The 18,364-nt window shown below is 43.4% G+C and overlaps 1 protein-coding gene across 6 annotated transcripts in view; it reads left to right on the plus strand.

The window, feature by feature from the left end:
- Nucleotides 1-18,364, plus strand: part of qkia (QKI, KH domain containing, RNA binding a) — a 72,870-nt gene that overhangs the window by 43,080 nt on the left and 11,426 nt on the right. For all 6 annotated transcript variants that reach the window (XM_035674210.1, XM_035674209.1, XM_035674211.1 and 3 more), the window contains exon 4: nt 1,608-1,751. In XM_035674210.1, coding sequence (XP_035530103.1) covers nt 1,608-1,751 — 144 coding nt within the window. The remainder of the gene's footprint in view (nt 1-1,607; nt 1,752-18,364) is intronic.

Raw genomic sequence — 18,364 nt, forward strand, 5'->3', positions numbered from 1 at the left:
TGTCCGTTGCTGTTTGTGAAGATTGGTGGGTGTCGCCTGTCTGTGTCTTCTGTGCGTGTGTGTGGTGTTGGGTAAAGAGCAGTGGCCATGGCAAACAGGTCTCTGAGTAGAAAGCAGGTGGGTGGCACTCAGCTGAGCTCTAAGGTGGGTGTGTGTGTGTGTGGTTGTGTGTGTGTGTTGTGTGTGTGTGGTGTGCTGTGGTGTGTGGTGTGTGGTGGCTTCTTCTCACTCTCATTGAGTGTATTGAAATCGTGTCAGGTGGACCCCCTGCAGACCACTGCAATGCATTGTTTGTAATTAGACCCTCACAGTTGTGTGCTACTCACAAATGAGCAGTGATCTGAAGTTGAGGTGGTTTGTATCGGTGGGGGTTAATCCACACAGTGTTAATCAACAGTCTGTACAAACCTGTACAAGCAGGGAGGCTTTCAAGTCAAGTTGAGACTCTGACCTCCTTTTTTGGAAAAGAAATTCTGATTTTGAAATATTTTTGAGTTACATTCCCTTTGACGTTGCTGTTGTCTTCATAAAATCAAATATTACCATTGTAACATTATAATCCGTTTTTGATGTTTTAATGTGGTGTCACACAGAGAATCGGAGGTTAAGTTTTTTTTCAGACAACCTAGACCTCAACTCCTCACCTCAGGGAGAAGTAGTCGTCTTTCAAACCGCTGGCTTTCATGGTTGTACAGTGACATGCGATACAACCTCAAAAGCTTTTTAGAGCGCTCTGTGACTGCTCGCTGCATTTACTGTCAGCGGGGCAACCAGAAGAGGGAGGAAAGTAGTTATGCTAAATGGAGAAGTGTGGTTTTTTTGGAAATGTGAGGGCTACTCCATATTTGTCTCTACATTTCCCATTTTACCTTTTCACAAAAAAGATTCAGGTGTGACTGGGCTTTTCACAGAGGCACCTGAAAAACGTTGTGCACCATTTCCCAACCTCAGCTTCCCCAATTCAAATCATGAAACGGCTTCCTATTTAAAAGTGTTAGAAGGCTATCGAGCAGTGATGTTGGTTTTGAATACAGCCCATTTTGCCTTTCAGATACTGCTAGTGCTACAATTTGGCGCCCTCTGAGTGCTTTGGCGCTGCCTTTTCAGGAGGGAAAACGACTCCCTGAGAGAGCTATTGTTACCTGGACAGCATTGTCCACTCAAACACAAGTCAAAGACAGAGGCACACGCTTGTACACCTTCACACACAATCCTGCGGCACTTTGAACTATATCCATGTACCATAATTGCATTTCTACTAGTTAAGTTGGTGTGGCTTAGAAAATCCCTATCCATCTTTCTCTGATCCCTCCACCCATCCATCTTTCACTGATATTAATTGCTGCAGGGCTAGCTGTCGTCTTTGTCTCTGTGAAGCGAGGGATCTATTAAAGAAGGGTGTCCTTTCAAAGTTAAAGCTAAATAGCTGACTAAAGGGCCGCTCCTGTCATCCAGCTTCTCTTCACAGGGCCCTGTCGTCCTCTGTGTATGCCTGCCTCTCGCCTCCGCTTCCTCTGATATGCCGTGTTACTGCACTACTGCTCCAACACACCCACACTGTCACATTCACTCACCGTCTCTTTCGCTCTCCCTCTATCTCTGTCCAGGAGGAGCAGAACAGAGGAAAGCCAAACTGGGAACACCTAAATGAAGACCTTCATGTCCTGATCACAGTGGAAGATTCACAGGCCAGAGCTGAGCTCAAGATGAGGAGAGCAGTGGAGGAGGTCAAGAAGCTCCTCGTACCTGCCGTGAGTACATGCCACACACAAGCTCATACACACACATCATGCACACAGTGGTAGCCGCCTATGGCCTAATAAGCTATTTAGTGCTACCCACAAGTAATGTCGTTTGAGTTTCCAGGGAAGTTGGTCATGTTTATCGCTGATTTAGTAGTGCTGAGAGAGGCCTTTCTATGCTCAACAATCTTGGTCCAAACAACAGGATAATGGGGCTACATATGGCACACCACCTCTATCCCACTGTTGGCATCCTGTTTACTGCCATATATAGACCAGGAGAACAGGTTGGCTGTACCCCCAGTGGAGTGGAAAAACATAGCTAGCTGCACACACCTCCTGTGACTGCCACATTTCATCTCCGCTTCCCTTCTGCCCCAACTTCCTCATACACTGTGCCACTGGTGATGGCTGCTGGTAGGTCTTTGGCACGAGATGTGTATTTAACAGTGGTGACCAGGTGGACAGGGCAGCTGATGGCACAGGTTTGCCGTCGGGTGGCAGTGCACATGGCTTGGTGGTCTGCGGAAATAGGGCCAGCCAATGAGAGGCTAAAGAAGACATTAATTTGAATTGTAATGCTGTTAAGCTGGTTTCCTTCATGCACTTTGTCCCGTAAAAGCAGAATTATGTTTAAACTTGTGCTTCATTTACATTATTTCACTTTAAGAGGAACAAATACGTCAGAGCGATATTTGCCCTAGTTATAGCTACGTTACAATTTATCAGCTTATATTTTTTTTTTTTCAGTAGCAGAATTATGAAGCTTTCTGCAACCACTGAGCATGTCACACCCAAAGGATAATGGCCCCCTCTAATTATAAATAAATACACAAAGAGTAGAGGAGGGCAGGAAGACTGAAAAGTGACATTGTGGAATGATTGAAATGACACATTTATATGTACATCATCTTGCGGCCTACCTGGGCAACATGTGTGCGTGGCGGAACGTTTTGCTTTTTATTTCGGCACCCGTGTTAACAGATTGGAGCAGTCACACTCCCTATTGACTCGCGCGTTTATTTTATTCCGCAATAATAGACTGAAAAGGGTCTGTTAATCTACATATACCAGCAATATATACACCTTTCACTACCGTTTCAATGTCTGTATCTGTAGAATATGTTACAGACATGAAAAAAAAAAACACCGCATGGTTCTGTTTCAAATTAAAAGCTCTCTGGCGTTTCTGTGGACAGAACCCATTCATATGTTAACAAGACTTTTATGGTATGGTATTTATCAAAGACAAATTCATTATAGAAAGATAGGGCTGGCAGCAGCAGCTCCGCAGCAGCCACACAGCTTACTCGCTTTAAGTGTATACACCACGCATCAAAAAATGCATCAGAGACCTGCACAGGACGGCACAGTCTGCTAGGATGAGTTATTAAAAGCACATTCACAGCTGTTTTTAAACGTTTCTGTGTGGTGAGAGCTAGACTAGTGGTTGTGTTGTAGCTAAGCTAATGGCTCAGAGAGGCTAACACTCTGGTATGTATGTGTGCGTGTGATCATCATCAAGGGAAATGAACCATTGTACCAAAATAAAAAAATACTAAGTAGAGAGTCCTGTGAATGATGCAATCAATGTCATGATGTAAATTAGTCCCAAGCAGTCGACTCTGTCGGCATTGGCCTTGCACGGTTCCAGGTGATTTAAAACTGCAGATTGCGTGTTGACCCATTTTCAACCCACGAAATGCCAGTTTTCATAAGATGAGAATATCAGTATGAACACCAGCATTAATGTGTTTCATCACAGTACGGTCATATAATTTAGTTGTGTGGAATACTTCTTTAATCTGAACACTCATGTCTGAACAGAGTAAACTGTATCTGATCACACAGACATTATTATTATTATTATTATTATTATTATTATTATTATTATTATTATGGATTTAAAAGCTGACAAAAGGTGCCATCATGTTATGGTCTCCTGTCTAGTATGATCGTTCTCCCTGTCTGTCTCTGCCGGGCCTCAGCCCAGCCTGACAATGTGGAAAGCACTTCAATTCATGTACTCTTGTCTAAGGATTGCTTGTCTCTATTCAGCCTGCCTGTCACTTCTTTAGGCACTCTGAGTGTTTCAGATCTCCACAGCCTGTATGTACACACAGGATGTTGATACATTTCTACAAGTGGCAAGGTTGTAAAGAGTAATGCAGAACGAGTCACTGTGAACACACGTAGACACACAACCAAAACCCTTTCGTCTTCCTGTTAAGTCAATGCCAGCGTTCATCTGAATAGAGTGCCGCAGAAACTCCTCACTTTTCTAGAAATCTTTATGGATTTTCCAGCCTGACAAGTGCATTAAAGATGGTCTGTTAATTCAGTACCTGAACCATTTGTCGGGTTAAGGAGAAGCTCTCCTCTTTTATTTCTCAAACGGAGGAAAAGCAGCTTCAAGCTCTTTTGAGACACTAATGAAATCTTTCTCATAAAAAGTTTCACTCTACCCTTAATTCAAATAAGAGTTTTATAGAGCTAATTAATGACCCATTGCAGTCCACCGGAGGCCATTTTTCCTTCAAGCAGGGCATCTTTTGTTCATTTAAATGTAATGAAAAGATCCTTCAAATAGATAGACATTGTGTGTTTTGTTTTTCTCTTTTCTCTTCACCTATAAATGCTTTGATTCTTAAGGCATAAAAATTCAATGACATCTCCTCCGATGAAATTTGTCATAACCTTGTTTTGTAATTTAAAAATACCAATGGCACATTTGTCTCCTCTGTTAAGATATATTCCAAATATTAAAGCTTACTTCTCTAAAGTATATTTTCAATTCATATTTAATTTGAACACATCTATCTTGCATCAATATCTGATTCATTTGCATTGACCAAAGAAATAAACCAAGTGTAGGTTGCTGTTACATTAGGGGGCGGACTCTTAAGGCACTTTACCTCAATGGCCTGACACTGGCCTAGGTTATGACAAATTTAAATGTCATTGGAAGAGATGTCGTTTCAGTATGGCAGGAAAAAGTGTCCAGTAGTCCTTGGGCCACTATAATTTCTTCATGTCATTGCATGCATGTACATGCACACATGTTATGAGTGGGTGGGCAACAGGATTGGCTGGCAGTGATGCCCTTTATCATGCTAAACTGATTGGATTAAAGTACGGACACGTAGGGCATGCATTGTTCTAATGAAGGGCATCTTTTCCACATTTGGCAGCGTAAAATTGCCTTTATTAAATCGCACAGGAAACAAAATGAGGTCATGCTTTTTATTCCCTTTCAAGGAACAGGCTTTACTTGTCATTGAAGAGGACCTAGCTGCAGTGAGTGAACAAAGAGGGACAATTAAGTGATAACCAAAAGGTTGTTTTGTCTGCAAACTTGGTGGTAATTTGAAGTTGAAGGCATTATAATGATAGTATTGCTTTTAAGTAATCTTATAATTGACATGCTTGGAATTAGGAGCCTGGATGTCTACCATGGAAAAACCTATACTTAACCAGCTAAGCTAAACTCACAGTAACGTAACCGCTAGTAGTGTTTATTATTATGGCGAGAGAATTGTAGATTAAATATTGTTTTGCATTAATTTAAATAACAATATGCACTTAAAGCGCTTAAACTTAAAGCTTTACCTTCTGATGTAAACGTTTTTTGTCCATGTCTGAAACCACCATCAATATTTCAACAGTTGACATGCGAGCCGAGCAAATATTGAATATTGTGTAACGCCCTGTCAATGGTTGCTCCTTACTGATTGATTGACAGTTGGAAGAGGGTCCTGGTGGGATTGTGTTTAAGGTTCACACTTGTTCCGCTTTGCCCTCAGCATTGCTCCTTTGCTCCCTAGTTCTTTGAACTCTTCAACTCTCCATGAACTGGGAGCAGAGGAACATCGGCGAGATGAGACAGAGGGAGGGAGGGAGAGAGGGAGGGAGAGAAATGGGTGGGAGAACTTGATTGAGCTACTCTTTCAAGTGTGGATTTACTCCACTGATCCTGCTCTAGTGTATATATACACACACAGACACACAATAGCACACAGACACACACATGGATACGCATGCCCAGAAAAATACTTCAACATGCATGCACGTACACACTCATACACACCGACTGAAATTCTCCGCTCATCCCTTGAGTCCTTGGTTAAGGCCCTCAAACAGAGCCAGCAGCAGAGCCCCAGTGCACTTTAGGTAACCTCGACTCAGATACTTGCCGAGCTGTATGCATAAACCCTGACAGGCCCATTCCACTTCACCTGTCCGCCCCTATAAGAGCTGGAGAGCAATAATGATTGACCTGTAGGCAGGTATTGTCTTGTGATTTTTAGCTGAGCTTGGCTAGTTGTGAGGGAGACCGGAAATCTGACTTGTGTATATGCCATCATTAAATACTGTAGACTGATGTTGCCATTACAAATAAATCAGCTCCCAGCTAAACAGACACCCGCCTAAGTTCAAATCCTTCTAAATTACCCCCATATGTCATTAATGATCTTCTGCTGACTATTACTCCCCATGTCAAACAAAGCTTGGATTGAGAACACAGAATTTCTGCGTAATAGGAATTGGCCTGGCAACACACACATAACCATACGCCTTTGTATCAAGCTGGCCTTTGCCTTTAGAGCACTTTTAATGCAATCCTCATTAAAAGGCCAAACATGTAACACGGGATACAGCAGAGGCACAGACGGCATACACTATTAATTGGGTTAATCAACACAGAATCACTCGAGGAAGGCAAGCACACCACTGCTGTGCTCCTCTACATGGGAGGACACACGTGTGCAACACGTTTAACACACTCTTTTTACTTTTGACAAATGGTAATTAATTGGGATGTGGCCACATGTAGAACATTACTTAATATTTTACCACAAATGTGTAGAGTCTATAGATTTACTTTTTAATCACCAACAATTATGTTAGGTGGAGAAATGAATGGGGGAAGAAAGAAGAAGATAAAAATTGGGGTATATCTGCGTCTCTGTAGTCTGATAAGAACCTGACAAGCTGGCTACCTTTTCTTTTTTGTGAAGGTGAAAAGCAGTGCCATGATCACTAAGTATGATCGCTAATTTATCACCTTTCTGTAGGAAGGCATTATCAGATGTGACCATAGATATTTGACACTATGCTTGTGTCCCTATGCACATGTAGCTCTGATTGACTGTTTTTGTGTGTCTGAACCATAAAAGTGTGCTGCATTTAACTGCAAGTTGCACTGTAAAATTCTAAAGCAGGCTTAATCCCAAAATCTAAATGTAAACACGTTACCTTGGAAACAACTCCCCAGTACAGCACCTCATGCCTTACGAGAGATCAAACTGTTATGCTCTGTAGTAATAAGTTAGCTACATACAGATTGTAGCTTTGGTGAAAAGTCTGTTGATTCTGGTCTTTTGGGAATATTATTATTTGATCTGCAGGGACTGATTCAAAGCAAATAATTTTTTGATCTCATGAGAGGTTGGTTGTATAAGGACAGTCCTGTACACGTTATAGTGAGAACTGAAGTAACACTACGCTATTTCAAATGTGTGAGATTGGCTGTGAAAAGTAGCGCGAACAGTGCTATCTACACTGCTCTACATTTAATTCAGTGCGGTGATGGCCGGCACTGGCCGCAAGGATCCTGTAGCACATTAGGTGAGGTAGCAGGGTAGTCTTGAATCTCTTACCACACATGCAGACACACACTTACAGAGCACCCGAGAAACAGGAAGGTTAGGTTTGAAAGGAGAACAGCACACAGAGAAAGAAAGAGCTAGTTGGCACAGGGGCACTTTGGCCCTGGAGAGCCAAGTGCATGTCTCCCTGAATGAAACTGTCATTGCCGAGAACAAAGTGAGCAGCAGCCTGAGCAGATCAGCGGCCTCGAGCACTGCTCTCTATTTGCAGCACGGTGGGAACCCAGTCCTGCTCTCTTGCTCCAGCTTACTGCTCCCTCTTGTACTCCATCTCTTCACTTTTCCCTCCATTGTTCTCTTGCCCCCCCTTTTTTTTCTAGTTCTATTTTGATTATTTAATTTATTCTATTTATTATTTTTCTTTTAGTTCCAGTTCTAGTCCACATTATGGAAATTATTAGATGATTTCATTGCTCTACTTTCCTTTTTCCATTTTTATAAATGCCTTGGCAGAGGATAGCGCTCTCCATCAGCTGCCATGTTTGGCTCACCAGTCTGATTGTAGTCCTTTTAGGCCAAGACAAGTTTCTCTTTTGGGCAAACCTGTACGCCCATTCTTTTGTTCTTATTCCTGTCTTTAGCTCCCCTGAGTCTTGTGTCGCTCCTCATCGCTCTTTCTCTCTTTTCTCTACTCATCCTCTCTCTCTGCTATGGACCACCTTTGAGGAAGCACATACAGTAGATGGTGTTTTTGTAAAAGCCAGACAGATGGACCTTAATGGACGCCAAGTTTGGCGATCTGCGGGGTGTTGTGTCTGTACTCGCCAGTATGCATCCGGCTTGGCAGAGTGATACAATGGCAGCACCACCAGAACCACTCAGACAGGAAAGGCACAGGCACAGAGAGAAGATGATGCAGAACAAGCAGAGCTAGGTTTAAACAGTGGAAGTCTGTTCTAGGCAGCAGTGTATGGACTTTGCAATCAATAAACACCTCTTTTTGTTTTTCTTTCCCTCTTCCTAGCTCTCACTCTCTCCTCCTCTCTCTCTGTCAGCAGTGTCTGACAAATGAGTACAAAACACCATCTGGCTGCATCCATCCATGTGTGCTTCTCCAATTAATGATGTTTATTCTCTGTTAGGCCTACCTATCACTACCATTCTCTTCTTATTTACTCTTAATCTACCCTTACACACACACACACACACACCCATCCTCTGTCATGCATAATATCCAGCCATATCCACACGTATCATTGTAAGTGGTGCATGCCTTTGACTGTGCTTGATGCACATAACTTTAGTGCATCTAAAGGCATCAGTCCGCAACAGCCATTGTCTCAGTTATACTGTAAATACTTTGAAACTTCAACTTTATGGTCATGGTATGTGGGAGATGACGTGTCATTTGGGTCCTGAAAGAAAAAAAAGTTAAGGTGTGATGAAACTAGCTTGTGTGTTGCTATCATCCCTGTAAACTAGCTGCAATGCCTGCAGTAGAGTTGCAGAGTAAAGGCACACACGCTGCACTATGTAATAAAGGCTACATCTGTTCTTTTCCCATGTCCTTTACGTTTGTTCGCGTGAATGACAAAAGTAGCTATTATTTCACTATGCCAGCCAGCTCAAGTAGGCTTTAGAGGCATTGCAGGCTGGCAGTAGGTGGATAGTTTTAGTCAACCTGGCAGCCTCTCTGTCCCTGTAGGCTGTTATTACCTTCATCAGGCTAATGAAGGAGCTGGATTGGATCATATTAACCTACTGATCTCCACCTCCCAGGACACCACAGTTACAACAGGCTGGACTGTTCATGTCCTCATTATATATATATGTGTGTGTGTGTGCGCAAGAGAATGGTGAGCCCATCCCACCTGCACGTAGACACTGCATCTCCCACATGAATGTTAATCATCTTTTTAATTGGCTTCCTTGACTTGGTGACCTCTACTTGAGACGGCAGGACTGCATCGCTCCTCCTTCAATGCTGCTATGCTGTTTTTTTTACTTTGCCTATAGTGTGTGTGTGTGTGTGTGTGTGTAATCTTTTAGCTCCCATTCACTCTCAAACAGTAGAGTTTGCAGCAGGCCTAGAGGCAGTGTGACCTTTGACACCCAGCCATCCTCTGGTCCTCCACTTTCATCATTATCCGTCTTCACATCCTCACTCTCTTTGTACTCATTTATCCAGCCTTTTGGTCCTCCTATGCCCTGCTAATACATTTGAGACAGGTACTTCACAGACACCTACTGAGACCCTGTAACCAGGAGTGCAGAGGAGAGCAAACACTAAAACCGTGTGATGTATAAATCACCTCTGATTAATGATCTGGAGGTGATAAGTGGGTAATTGGAATTGACCACTTAAACCGTTTTACCACAGGAAACCGATGTGGCTTATCAGACACTTATGCCAATAATGATTTCTACTGCATGTCATTTGATTGGTTCGTATGTGAGAAGTGACCATGACTGTCCATGTCAGGTGAAACCGTATTTACTCAACCATGCACGCAGATATTTATACATCTCCTGCTAACAAGCTTTTTTCGTGAACTTCTTGATTGCACAAATACCTTGCAAGCTTCAGGTCCACCATCCACTCTTCAGCTGCACTCCAAAACAAAAACAAAGTGTTTAATTCCTCCAGCCTGAATGTTGGCATTAACTTAAAACACCTGAAAGGCAGGCTCAGGCAAGACCCTGACTGGCATGCCAGTATGGACTGGGTTGGAAATAAACACACATGCAACGAGTCATACACACATCACACACAATTATTGGCAGAAGCATCTGGGAGCTATTTTTACCTGGGCCATACCTCTGTACCTTTTTGAAAGAGGAACAGGATCTTTTTGTATTTACCAGCTCTGAAATGTGCAAGAAGGGAAACCACCATCCTACTCTTCTTTAGTAAGTCACATTAGAAGACCAGGGTGGGTGGCATACTATTCTATATTTAAATTATTTAGTTAGCATATTTTTTATTTTCTCCTTTCTACTGCCAAATATGTGAAACACATGTTTCTCAGTTTAGTTTGTTTGTCTACCTACCACTACCTACCTACCACTTATTCCCTTGTGCTATTTTTCTTTCTTCTGTTTGTCCCTTGCTTTCTTTCTACCCATCTTTCCCCACCCTCTGTTTCTCCTCAGTGCCTCTCCTTTCTCTTTCCTTGTTTTTCTATGTTGTGTATTTGCCCTGTCCCTTGTCGTCCACTATTCTCTGCTGCTCTCTTTCTTTCTCTGGGTGATTGAGGGGACAAGCCATTCACCACTCTCTTCCATTACTGTATCTGTAGTGGCCCGAAGGCCACCACATCCTGTTAACAACACATGGGTTACAAAGCACAGAACAGACTGTAGCTATCTGTCTCAACTATGCCAGTCACACAAAAAAGACAGAGTCACTGATGCATTATAAAACTGTAAAGATGTTTATTTTTTTTTCAATAGATTGTGTGGAGAGGATATGCTACAAAAGGCCTCTGTTACTTGTTTGGACCAAATTTTATGATTCCCAAGATGCACACTTCCATCCAGTCTAAGCTTTTTATTGGTATACTACATACGGTAATTTTTTGAGCTTCTTTCCATGTGTGCCAAGTCCCTCCTGTCGGCTCAAACCCAACAGGAGGGACATGGTCTGGTCTTCGCCCAAGGTTTCCTCCCCTGCCTTCCCTCCCCTCCACATCTCCATCTGCCCATCTCTCCTCATCTCTAGCTCTATGGCTCTCCTGTGGGGTAGACAGGTGGTTCTAGCCCTAAAGAAACCATACTCATGCAGGGAACAACCTGCCTGAGCCTGGCCACCTTCACCAGTCTTGTCCTCACCCTTTTTAATTTCCTGGCCCTATGACCGAAAGGCAGGCAGACTTCTTCAGCAAATCTCGGTCTGTAGAGGCCACTTTGCCTCCTAATATGTAGCCAAAAAAATTTAGAAAAACAATATATAGCAGGCGTGCTCAGATAAAGCTACATAAATGCTACATAAATGCTAATTATCATCAGATAACTGTCAACAGTATAAAGCATCCCAACAAAGATGTAAAAAAAAATGTAATTGCTTGTGTATGCGCATCGCTCCAGGGCCAGGCCTATAGTGTGCTCATTAGTTGTTGTGGGGTTTGTGTTTCTGAAATGTGTGCTTGCACACACATGGTGACATAAGAACAAGAAAAGAGGCAGTGTGACTTTGAATTCCACTCTGCCTGCTGTTTCCTTCATCATCAGGAGTCTGCTCACGGAGCCAGCCACAGGAAATGGTAAAAAGTCTGAAGCGGGGAAAAGATACAGATTGCAATAACATTTGTGCTGAATGGCATCTTTCATCCTCCTTCCTCACCCTTTCTCACTTGTTTTATCCCTCTTCATTCACAGACTTACTGGTGTGGACAATTGGGGATGAAACAGAGAAGCACAGTAACATGCATATGCGTTGCTACTCTCATGTACAATTGTAAATGAAATAAAAGTAAATTATATGTAACTTACCACTGTAAGCTTCACCTTAGCGTGCTGTTCCTGCATGAGGCACACATGAGTGTTAAGTCCAGCTGAAAATACCCGCACATATGGAACCAATTTATTATAGATGCATATATTTTCCATCCATCAAATTCTTAACAGTGATTGATCAATCGTTAATTAATCACTAGCACAAACACAAATAGTTTAACAAGCCTAAATGTCAGGCTAGAGTGAAGAAGACTGGTGCCAAGTCATTTCTTGACAGCGATAGCTCTGTGTCCTCAGGTTTGGAAACGTGTTATCCATGGTCCTGAACCAAACCTCAGCCTCATCACGCCGCAATTAGCACTTTCTCTCTTACACTCTCTCTTGAGTTCTTCCTTCTCTTATTTCTCCTTGAAACATCATCCTGTTGCTAATCCATCTCTTTCATTTCTTTCCTCTTAGGGGAATTAGTCTTGTTTCGTCTCTTGTCTCATTCATTTAGATTTTTAAGTCGGCCAAGATCCCCATTGAAAGTGCATTCTATGTACACAGGCCCTCTGCACCACTTACAAAATTGCATTGCCCACTTGTACTGTCCTTTTAATTTCAGTTCACACACATACACATGCACTTGTGGGTCCCTAACCACCCAGGCCTCTTACAACATTGGAAAATAACCTCTTTCCTAATCCACCTGGTTGTGCTAGGCTCCTCCAGGGTTTTTTTTCCAAGTGTCCTAATACTGTACGCAGGAAGAGGAGGCGAGTAACAAGGCAGGCTCAGAGGCCCGGGCAGTTTTAATCTGCCCTGGTCCTCTGGTGGCAAGGAGAAGGGACCCTGCAAGCCCCTAGCCAATCTCTCTGCCTCTCTTTGAAGGTCTCCTTAATCCCCTTACAGAGGGGCAAGGAAATGCAGATGTGTGCGTATGTGTATGGATATTTTCATGTGTGCATATGTGTGTGTGGATGTTAGGGGAGCTACGGTTAGGACCCTGTATCGCCAAAGGTCCAATGCTGATTGAGACCTGTGCACATTGTGTCTCCATCACTCTGTCTCTCACAATCTACTTATACATTGTCCACCCACAGTAGTTCCCCAGGGACTTTACCGGGCCAAGCTTCAACATGTGCAAAGTGGGACTACACAACACAACACACACAACACACACCACACACCACACACACAACACACAACACACCACAACACACACACACACACACAGTGCTTTCATCTCTGCAGTGACTGTGTCCCTGTGTTTAGGCAGGAAAATAGGATTGTGTAGAGCTCAGCGTTTAGAGAGCCCAAAGGCCGCCCGTCAAATTCAGCTTCTACAGTCTGTGATGCCTCGCTTTGCCAGCCGTCGCTCAAGTCATTTCAAACTCCATTCTCTCAGTCCCACCAGCCAACTCTGGACTGATGGCTTTGCCTCCCCCATTGTGTCTCGAGTAGAAGCTTTGCTTCTGTTTTTTTATATTTCACTTGGGTTCATTTGCCTTGTTTATCACAGTCCCTTTCTTTTTTCTCTTTTTCACAATGTTATTCTTTGTAAGTGGTGATGTTTGCAATACTTTACTTGCTGACTAGTTTTCCCATGGTGGAACTTGGGTTCTGTTCAGTGGGGCACAGCAAAACTAAAACCAAAACATTTATTTTTTCTGTTCAAAAAGCTCTGTTGAAATCCCAGTGTTTTTTTTTTCTTGGCAGAGAAGGCAAGAACATCTGTAACACTATCATACTAAGAAAAGAAAATGTCCTTTTCGGCAACGCATTGTGGGGAATTTATACAGAATTGACATGACTCTGCAGGCTAGTCGGTGATCCAAATCATCAAAACAAGGAAGTAGATGTTGTCTTTTGGTTACATGGTAACATATTTTTGCATTGTAGAGAAGATTTCCTTTCTTGTGAATGAATTGAACTCCCAGATTTGTCCCATAATCAGTCTTGCATGTTCATATTGTTGATGTGAGTAATTAGATAAGTATGGAGGATGATAGAAGGCTTGTTGACTGAATTGAAGCATGTACCTTTCCATAGATTGACAGTTGGAGCTTTGTACATTTGCATGGAACCAGATAAGCCAAGGACAATTGAGTCCGGTGTCTTTAAAAATAGCTAGTTAAAAAATGTGTTCCCGGACTGACTGCATATGTCCAAGTAGATCCATCCAAAGGGTCCCGAGGTTTGAATCCTTGCAAGTACTTAGATCCCTGTTTTATGAGAAGGCACTAGTGATCAGCTCTGAGTCAGGATCTCTGAATGATGCAAATCCCCTAGCAGTATTTAAAGCTCCCAAATCATCCCTGGCCAAATCCCTTCAAGATATTCCCTGCTCGATTGGATGGCATTAAAGGATTGCAGCGACAGAACAATACACAGTCTGGCAGGCCAGTGGAAAGAGGGATAAAGGGACGAGAGGAGAGGGAAAGTGGAAGGAGAAATTGAATAGAAGTGGTTGAATAAGGTAGAGATTGAGGGTGCAAATTGGGAATATGGGCTGAGAGAACAGAGGAAGGAGAGGGAATTTTATTGGGAGGCAGGGAACACAGGATGAGGAGAAGGGGACAGGAAAAACAGACAGCTGTTTGTTGGGCTGTACAACATGGTGGGACCTGCTCTTAGCCTGTAACATCATCTGTTTGTCAAATTTGTTGCAGGCCAACAAGCTTTAATAATATATCTAAATCTAGTTGTTAAATCTGTATATATTTTTCTAGGTTATTTATATGAAGTTTAATCCGCTCTTAATGCTGTTATGATACATGGAATACCGGCCCATTTTCTAAGGATAAACAAGAATTTCTACACAGATTTTCCCCTTGTACTATTCCAAATGCTTTTGATGGGAGAGAAAAACAGTTTTTTTTTTCTTTCTTTCAGTTCTAGAGAGTGCAGTGAGACATATTTGAAAACGTATTTCCTTTCCTTCTCTCTTTTTCCTCTCCTGTCTGTGGCCCTGAGTCTTTGGATGTGTGTGTCAGTTGATATTGATGGCGCTAGCACAGAGCACCAAGACTGCCCACTTTACTCTCCTCCAGCACAATAAAAGACTGTTCTAAGCCCCACAGATCCAAGAGCCAGTGCCGGGGCCTAGACCACGCCGGCCACCCATACTTACTTTGCGTGTAACAGATAACCCCAGAGAAGCTGTGGGAGTAATCTAGGCTCACCGATTAAATAAATATTTCTCTGCAACATATAGTAACACCATGAGCACCCACCAACCATTCAGAACAGAGGCAGCACTTTTACTCTGAAACCTTGGCACTTGTGAGCTTTGTTATAATACAGAAAGTGAAGTGTTTAACAGAAGAGTTAGTTTCTGACTTTGTAATGTGCCACAACTTTACGTCAGTAAGCTGTGTGATTGACAGTAATGGGGCGGAGCAGCCGTGATGTGTTTGTAATAATCTGACTGGAGTCAGGTTCACTTCTATGCTAATGAGCTAGTGTGTTGGTGGTTTAGCATGACTAATGGCGCACATCGCTAACAGAGCTGTCTGGGAGTGAGGAAGGGAGCAAAGGAGTAAAGGAGAAATAAAGAGGCTTTACGGGAGTGTTGTGAAGGTAAAAGACAGTCAGAGAGGAGAGTTGCCGGAGATTGCGTTGTTAGTCTTTGGGGAAAAAGAAAATACAGTTGAGGCCTGATTCCCTTGGCAGATATGTTCACAAAAGCCGAGGAGCAAGGCAGACGAAAGAAAATTGCCTTTGAAAATGCAGCAGTGAATTTGCGAAAGGACATGCAGCACTTACTCCAACATACTCTTTAAATGTGCTTTTTATGAAAGAGAACGGGGAAAAGGTTATGCGTCTGTGTAACACTTTGTTTGGTTCCTGCAGTTGACTGATACATAGTCTTGACATTGAAATGTGAATAGGGTTTAATCTGTTTTTATGTGCTGTGTGTGTGTATATGTATTTTTTTACTGGAGTAGTTGTTTGATTTATAGTCGTGCCTATAAAAAGATGGGAATAAGGTTTGCTGCACATGTTTTACTTTCCTACCCCAATCCAGATTCCAAGTTTGCTTTGGTTAATTGAATTGATTAAACTTTCTTGTTACTTATTTATTTTGTATGGAGATGTTTTGAAGCTTGCTACAAGTGCTCATTCCTTCCTCTTCTCTAACTGTCCGCTTCTGGAGAGTGTGGAATAGTTGATAAGTCGTCTTGGCAGCGCGGCAAGAGTAATCATTTTCCTCCAGATGTTAGAGTTTGGGAAGGAACCAAAAGGGAGGTGAGAGAAGGAGGGGAATGGGAGAAAAACCAGCTGCCGCCACTACCAGTTCCACCCCTCCACATGAAGTCATCTACTCCTCCCTCCCTGAGGCTCCCAATACCACCTCCTTCACTCCACTCTTCTGGATTTGTTTCCCCCTCCCCTCTCATTCCCACTTCTGCACATTCTGCCTCTCTCTGTATCCCAGGAGGCAGCCAGGGCAGGCTGTGTTTACTGCTGAGGTAATTGGAGTAGTTTGGAGAGAGCCTGACCCTGGCCCTGCTAAGGCCTAAGATATGTGTGTGTGGTTGTGCAGTGTATGTGTGTGTGTGTGTGTGTGTGTGTGTGCGCACGTGTGTGTTTTTTACACACATGTGTGCATACGCCTGTTTGTGATGACTGGCAGTGAGGCCAGGGAAGGAAAGCAGGCCTTAGCCAGTGTCAGCCCACTAGGGAACAGACAAATTGGTTTTCACTACGCTGTCTTTCTTTTCTTGTCTCATATTCTCCAGCTATCCCTTTCTTCTTCCTGCATATCTCTCCATTTCTCCACCAACTCAGACAATCATTCACGCTTTTCCTTATACTTGCTCTGCAGTGCTTTTTTCTCCTCCTGATACTCTTTTGTTCCAGCTCTCTTTCTATCTCTCTCTCTATGCTCATCATTTCATCTCTCCGAGCTGAGCTCTGATCTGAGCTGCATTGACGGTGACTCTTGCCAGATATGAGCAAAAACTCCCCCTCAGTTGCAGCCGTAGACATGAGCAAATTCATCCAACCTAATCCAGGCGCCTGTTGTGTTTATCTGTGGGTGAGATGGATAGGAAAGGGCCTGGAGTCGGGGGGTGTTAGGGGGAGAGTGAGGTTTCTGCCCTATAAAGCCGAGGCCACTCATCTGTTGCTTATTGTCTTCCACTTGCACATACAGTATGTGGTATTGAACATGAACCCTATTGTCTGTAACAATTGCCATTTAGCTACAGTTTGTATTCATCAACATAGGAATCTAAGCTTTGATCAGGAGAGAGGCACAAGAGTGAAGCATGACAGCGATTTAGCATGCATCTAGTGACCTCATCGCCGGGGTTGTCAGGTAGCGGCACTGGGACACGGTTCACCTACTTTAGCTCATCACACTCCCGTCTCCCTCCTCCCTGTTTTCCCTCCTTCCCTCATCCCTCTGTCTTGCTCCTCCCTGATAGCTTTTACCGCTCTGCTGATTTCACAAATAGGCCTCATTGATTGAATCTGATTCTTGTGGATAGAGCAGCTTTATTGAGTGGCTTTTTCGCTGATGGACAGGAGTGTGTGGGTGCGTGTGTTTGTTACGTGCGTGCATGTTAGGGATGATGAAGGAAAACTTCCTCTCCTCGTCCCTCTCGTTCTATAATCCAGCAGCTATTCCTCTCCAAGGAATTCTAGCAGTGAGATCATTACAGGCACACACACGCAACATGCTCACACACACAGTCCTAGGGAGGGCTGCGTCTGAGTGAATGTTTTATTATGGGTGGTGCATGCCGACTGAGGTGTCTGTTAATTGTGGCGACACCTTGAGCAAGGCAACATTAAACTGCTCTCCCTGGCTGTTCATCAAACATTCATCTAAGATGTGCTTCTGAGGTAGGAAGCTGGCCCTGTACACCTTGGGCTGCATGATTTAAGTCAATCCAACTCCTATCTAGTGGTGTCACCAGCATTATTTTTTGGTCTCTCCTGATCTCGCAGCTCCGGTCTGCAGCCATTTTGGATTTGCCATATTACTTGTTGTGCAGCTCAAATCAGGGCGCTAGCACTGCCAACACTTCCCAAACATCCACACTACAGAGAACATAAACGGAGAAAAATAGGGGAAACGTTTCAGTAGGGAATTTGTATTTTGATGGGGAAAAATGAGCTTGTTTCAGATGTAAATCAGAAATGATCTGTCGGGGTTTGGGGGCTTTAGCTAACAAACTGTGTTAGTGAGAAGATGGAGCTATATCAGCGGCACTCCACTGGGGATACACACATTTCACACACAGCAGTGCACACCTCATCCAAACAGCAGCATCTGTGCTTTTCCCCTTTCGCTGCCCTCTATTTTGTCTCTCTTCTCTCAACAGGCAGTGTGCCACCTAGGCAGAGTTGGATGGATGGTGGCACCCTCTTGCCCCGCGCCCATTTAACCCCCACAACCATGCAGATCCATCACCATCCAACACACACATAAGCAGCCCTAACACTCATATCCCAGCATGTATCTGTTTTGAGCTGCAGCCTGATTCCTAGCTCCCTCCTCTTGTACTCCCTTGTATAAGTAGTCTCATCGTGTGAGAGACCAATCCCCCAAATGTTCTCATT

The sequence above is a fragment of the Morone saxatilis genome, unplaced genomic scaffold (genome assembly GCF_004916995.1).
Source record: "Morone saxatilis isolate NCDOM2014 unplaced genomic scaffold, NCSU_SB_2.0 Contig3, whole genome shotgun sequence".
In the NCBI taxonomy this organism is placed as follows: Eukaryota; Metazoa; Chordata; class Actinopteri; family Moronidae; genus Morone; species Morone saxatilis.